The 7,133-nt window shown below is 30.7% G+C and overlaps 1 protein-coding gene across 1 annotated transcript in view; it reads right to left on the bottom strand.

Moving 5' to 3' along the window:
• LOC109216103 (abietadienol/abietadienal oxidase) overlaps window positions 1-449 on the bottom strand; it is a 5,787-nt gene extending 5,338 nt beyond the window's left edge. Inside the window, exon 1 of the mRNA XM_019380234.1 lies at window positions 16-449. Coding sequence (XP_019235779.1) covers window positions 16-224 — 209 coding nt within the window. The 5' untranslated portion in view covers window positions 225-449. The remainder of the gene's footprint in view (window positions 1-15) is intronic.
• Between the last annotated feature and the right edge of the window lie 6,684 nt (window positions 450-7,133).

Raw genomic sequence — 7,133 nt, 5'->3', positions numbered from 1 at the left:
AGGGTTATGTCTTACTTTTGAACTTGTTTTTCAACAAAACAAGGGGGATGAGAACTGGCAACAGCATTGTACCAGTTAAAGCTGTCACCAATAATTGGCCAGCCTCTTCTACCTGGAGGGAACTTTGCATTTCCTTTTTTAGATTTTCCCTTGTTGTATTTGATGAAAACAAGAAAAAATATAGTGCAGATGATTAAAACCAAAAATTCTGAATAAATTTCCATTGATTAACAGAAGTAATGAGACAGTGTAAGAGAAAGAACCATCTGCTAATGATAAGGAAGAGTTGAATGGAAGTTGACATACATGATTATTAGCTTAAGTCTAACAGAAAATTCTCTCCATGAATACATTATCAATATAATATTAATTAAATAATTAATGGAAAAATGAAGCCAGAAACAAACAAAAGAGGGTGGTGTGAAGGGAAAATAAGCGTTCGTTGACCCAAGATTTGTAGACCCACGTCTGTAAGTATTATTTGCAGTTTTAAGTAATGAATTTCACATCACATAATTGTTTGGGGAATGAAAAAAACTAAATTATTTTTCTTATGTTTTGTCAACTCATAGTTAGTTCTGTTATTAAAATAACTATTTTCACATTCTTTTGCTGTTAGATATGATACCAATCTTTCAGTTATAATCTTAGCTTCAGATTTTATTTTTTAAAAAATTAAAATGATAATCCGCCTAGATCTCTTTTCAACTGGGATTTGCTTTGTTTTTTCCCCTTGTCATTTTTCAAGCAGAGTCTAATAATTGTGACTCGAGTTAGCTGTGATTTATTGTCATGTATCTATCTATTTATCATAGTTTAGTCTGAAAATTTTCCATTTCTGTAACCTGCAGATTTCAGAAGGGTCGCTTAATATCATACTATCATTTATTTGGTATTGGGAATACTAACGAATATTGTTAATAAAAGAATTAATTTAAGCAAGAAGTCTTTCCTCTCTCTGATCTAATAGATTTTCCCATTTAGGGAAGGAGTGGACACGAACAGGGGGGCAGTCTGATGCTCCAAAATGTACCTTTGTAATAAAGATAGTATATGGAGTAGTAGATTTCTTAGGGTGTGTTTGGTACGAAGGAATTTTTTTCCTAAAATTTAGCTAGCGTTTGACCATAGATTCCCAAATTTGAAGATGAAAATGTGTATTTGGACATCAGTTTTCAAAATATATTTTCCAAATTTATTTTGAAAAAACATGAAATATGACTTATACCCACAAGTTCTAAAAACTATCATAAATACCCAACAGTACCATTATCAATAACATTCATTATATTATCGCAAACCATAGTACTGAACATAAATAAATTTGGTACAAAATTATCATTTTTATAATGAACTACATGATACACTATCAGATGACCCAGAAGACGAAGCAACATTGTTACAAAATAATAAATGGTGGGCTCTTTTATAAAATACAAAATTTTGGGGCAATTTTTGAAAAATATAATAGTGATAGCTGGTTTTGGGATTTGGGATTTAGGTTTTTGCGAAAATATAGGCAAATATGGCCAAACATGTGTTTTTCTCATATTTAGTTGGCTTAAATATTTTCCTTATGAACTCATATATCTTCTATCGGAGGAAAATGACTTCCCTGCCAAAAGGAGGAAAAATATTTTCCAAACTCTTTCAACATTTCTCACCTCCACCTCCACCCCCACCTCCAACCCCCCTCCCCTATCCCGTGGCCAACCTCCGACCGCCACCCTGGCCACTAGACCCAGACTTATCATCCTCCCCGCCCTTACTCATATCGTCTCCCATAATGTGCCTAATCAAACATCAGAAAATAAGTAAAAAAATCACCTATTTTCCAAAAAAAAAAATCAAGAAAAATATTTTCCTTCGTACCAAACACACGATTAATGTCCTTCTATATAATGTAAATGTAAAAAAAAATATTTACACGATTTGTATATATTAATGTTCCAATAAGTTGTTCATTTTTCTAGTCAATCCATACTTAGTGCAAGCACACGCACTTAAACTTTAAATAATCTGATTATATAGGTTGTTTTAAAAAAAATAAGAATGATAGTATATTATATTGGGTACTTGGTACTTCCCATCAGATTTGAGTAACTCTATCAGCAAAAGTTTAGACGAATTATGAGATGAACTCACATAGCATTCTTTTTTGCCTCTAAGATTTAAAATGTGATTTCTCTATATTTTCACAACTTCATTGACCGCAATGCCACACATTTTTGAGTTGTCTAATCTGATTTCTTTAATTTTATTCACCCAATCTTAAGAGCTAAGACGACCCATACTTTTGACTAACTTTCTTTAGTTTAGTTCTATCTCTTGCCCTCCAAGTATTGTGACCTTTGGTTGTTTTTAAAGGCTCGAGGTTTAGACTACTAGTCAAGTCTGTCGAGCCCCATAAATATTTAAAATGGATGACAATGCTTTTACCCCACCTTTAATTTGGATCACTGGCTTTGCCATTAAATGTTTGATGAGAAGTTGTTTTTACTTTGTTAGGAACAAGCCCGACATATGCTAATAGAAAGTTGAATTTTTCTTCGCAAAAGATGAGGCGATGACTTTCAGATGAAAATTTATGAAACTGCCGAGCCACTATAATAGTCAACGTCCTAGGGACAGAAAAGCAACACGAGAAGCCTACATTTCTGGCACTTTTGTAAGGAGATGTAGTATTTGTTATTCGGAAAATATATTTGGCCAAACTAAGAATGACCCAAATGTCCAGAATAGGGGTATTATGGTAACTTCGCACGGCTTTTGAGGGCATAATGGATATTTAAGCATTTTCGTTTTCCAGATATACCCTTTAGCAGATTTATTTTTTAATTTAATTTTTTCCCTCCAATTCTCTCTCATCAGTTTAATTGTCTTACCTTCCCCATGTTTCTTTCACATTTACACATGCATGCTACACTACTTTTCATAAAGCAATTTATACTCATATACATATGCTATATCAATTAAACAAAATAAACTAAAATATGCGCATAGTATACTAAAAAAATACGATTAAACTACTGTATTATAGTTTCTATATTACTGTATCACTAAAACAATATTTTATTACTTTCTAACCCTGACACTTAAATATATAGTGCTTCAACTAAGAAGCCACTACAACAAATGTGATTTTCAACCACGAAAATATTAGCTACAATAGAAAATTTGTCACTAATTATCCATTTTTTGTGACTAAAATTATATTTCGTACTTAAATACATGAGGCACATACTTTTAGTGACAAAACATAAATTTTATAGCAAAATTTGTCTACTAAAGTTTCCCACAAAAAAATAAATTGGTGCCAAATATTAATTAATATTAGCCACAAAATTAATATTATTGGTGATAAATTAGTTTCGTCACTAATGTTGTAGACAATTGGTGACAAATAATTGTTCGTCTTAAAATTAGTTATATTTTCGCTACAAAATAGTTTCCTCACTAAAAGTTTTATATTTTTTGCAACCTTAGTTTTTGTCACTAATAGCATAAACAAATTAGTGACGATCGGTGTATCATCTCTATTTTACAATTAGAGTCGTACTTAAACGCACACGCACATACATTTAGTGAAGAAACAAAAATTTCGTAGCGCTAGTTTTATCTACTCAAGTTTTCCACCAAAAAAGTGGATTGTCGCTAGTTATTTAGTAACATTAGTCACAATATCTAAAGTTACTGGTGACAAACTAGTTTCATCTCTAATATTGTAGGCAACTAGTGAAAATTATTATTTGTCTAAAATTAGTTATATTTTAGCGGTGAAAAAGCTTGGTGACTAAGAGGGTGTTTGGCTAAGCTTATAAGCTGGTCCACTTCCCAGTAGGACTTAAAGTCTCTTTGTAGAGTCCCTATGCAACCAATAGTCTTCTTAAAATAAATAAATATAACAATAATAAATGGAAAAAACACAAACAATATTATAAAGAACAATCATATTAATCCATTACTTTGATCCACTTGAAGTTAGTAAATATAATTAAAGAGAAGAAATTATCAAGCTAAACATTAGTTTATCCTAGCACTTCAACAGAGAAGATCACAGCCCCTGATGTAGCCTGAACTAGTTCCAAGAGAAGAACACTCCCTTTCTTCAGATTATTGTCGACAACAAATTATTTCCACCATTAACGAGTCTTCTCCGAACACCACTTGTGGAAGTCACAGCCCATTCCTTCCCATTATATCGAAGCATTGTTTTAACCGAAATAGGAGGAAGATAGTCAAAGATACTCTATGAAAGAAACTGCAAGAACATAATGTAAAGATAAGGTTCATGCTTCATTGCTAGTTGGGATAATCAACAGTTATCAAATCATGAAAATATTATAAAAAAAATTACCACATAATCACGCTTGATGTACGAAATGGGCACGTCCATCCGAAACCATGGATAGAATTCATCTTCAATCCATCCTCTAGCATTCATGTTTAGAGTATCTATTTTGTTTAAAGAGTTGGAAATGTTGTTCTTGTGTTTAAGAGATATATAAAGACTCAAAACTTTCTATTTCCCTCCAATCATATTTTTACTTTTCCCTTTGTTTCCCTCCGAAAATTGTATTTGACATTTTAGTCCAAAAATGTCATCTTGTTTTCCCTCCTAATAAAGTTCTAAAATTTAATCATTATTTTTCTTTTATTGTAATTAAGATATTTGGTGAAGATTATTACAATTAAGATTAACCAATAAAAATATGTTGAATTATATATTTGCTATTATATAAACAAGGTCATACTAGTGAATAGACTTATATGGTTGCTATAGGCAGATATGTATGAAATTAATATAAACGGTTATTATATAAACGGTCGATATTACTAAGAATCACAACGATATAATTAGCATAGGTTATATGACTACAACCATATTAGCGAATGGACTTATATGGTTGCTATATGCCGATATGTATGAAATTAATATAAACGTCTATTATATAAACGGTTGATTATACTAAGAATCACAATGATATAACTAGCATATGTTATATGACCACAACCATATTAAGGAATGGACTTATTTGGTTGCTATAGGCCGATATATATTATATTAATATAAACGGCTATTATATAAACGGTCAATATTACTAAGAATCACAACGATATAATTAGCATAGGTTATACGACTCTAACTATATTACTTATGGACTTATATGGTTCCTATATGCCGATATGTATGAAATTAATATAAACGGCTATTATATAAACGGTCAAGATTACTAAGAATCACAACGATATAATTAGCATAGGTTATATAGTACAACTATATTAGTGAATGGACTTATATGGTTGTTATAGGCCGATATGTATGAAATTAATATAAACGACTATTATATAAACGGTCGATATTATTAAGAATCACAACGGTATAATTGTCATAGGTTATATGACTACAACCACATTAGTGAATGGACTTATATGGTTGCTATAGGCCGATAGGTATGAAATTAATATAAACGGCTATTATATAAACGATCGATATTACTAAGAATCACAACGATATAATTACCAAAGGTTATATGACTTCAACCATATTAGTCAATGGATTTATGTGGTTGCTATAGGCCGATACGTATGACCATAATGAATGAAATTATATAAACGACTATTATATAAACGATCGATATTACTAAGAATCACAACGATATAATTAGCGTAGGTTATATGACTACAACCATATTAGTCAATGGACTTATATGGTTGCTATAGACCGATATGTATGAAATTAATATAAACGGCTATTATATAAATGGTCGATATTACTAAGAATCACAACGATATAATTAGCATAGGTTATACGACTCCAACCATATTAGTGAATGGACTTATATGGTTGTTATAGGCCGATATATATGAAATTAATATATATGGCTATTATATAAACGGTCGATATTACTAAGAATCACAACGATATAATTAGCATAGGTTATATGACTACAACCATATTAGTGAATGGACTTATATGGTTGTTATAGGCCGATATGTATGAAATTAATATAAACGGTCGATATTACCAAGAATCACAACGATATAATTACCTTTGGTTATATGACTTCAACCATATTAGTCAATGGACTTATATGGTTGCTATAAGACTGATACGTATGACCATAATGAATTAACTTATATAAACGACTATTATATAAACGGCTGATATTACTAAGACTCAAAACGATATAATTACCATAGGTTATATGACTATAACCATATTAGTGAATGGACTTATATGGTTGCTATATGCCGATATGTATGAAATTAATATAAACGACTATTATATAAACGGTCGATATTATTAAGAATCACAACGATATAATTAGCATAGGTTATATGACTACAACCATATTAGTGAATGAACTTATATGATTGCTATAGGACGATATGTATGAAATTAATATAAACAACTATTATATAAACGGTCGATATTACTAAAAATCCCAACGATATAATTATCATAGGTTTATGACTACAACCATATTAGTGAATGGACTTATATGGTTGCTATAGGCCGATATGTATGAAATTAAGATAAACGGCTATTATATAAACGATCGATATTATCAAGAATCACAATGATATAATTACCATAGGTTATATGACTTCAACCATATTAGTCAATAAACTTATGTGGTTTCTATAGTCCATACGTATGACCATAGTGAATTAAATTATATATGCGGCTATTATATAAACGGTAGATATTACTAAGGATCACAACGATATAATTATCATAGGTTATATGACTTCAACCGTATTAGTTAGTGGACTTATATGGTTGCTATAGGCCGATACGTATGCCCATAATGATTGAAATTAATATAACCGCCTATTATATAAACGGTCGATATTATTATGAATCACAACTATATAATTAGCATAGGTTATATGACTACAACTATATTAGTCAATGGACTTATATGGTAGCTATAGGCCGATACGTATGACCTTAATGAATGAAATTATGTAGACGACTATTATACAAGCGACCGATATTACTATGAATCACAACGATATAATTAGCATAGGTTATATTACTACAACCATATTAGTCAATGGACTTATATGGTTCTATAGGCCGATACGTATGACCTTAATGAATGAAATTATATAGACGACTATTA

The sequence above is a fragment of the Nicotiana attenuata genome, unplaced genomic scaffold (assembly GCF_001879085.1).
Source record: "Nicotiana attenuata strain UT unplaced genomic scaffold, NIATTr2, whole genome shotgun sequence".
NCBI lineage: Eukaryota > Viridiplantae > Streptophyta > Magnoliopsida > Solanales > Solanaceae > Nicotiana > Nicotiana attenuata.
Note: the sequence above shows the minus strand (reverse complement) of the source record. Positions and strands in the feature narration are given on the sequence as shown.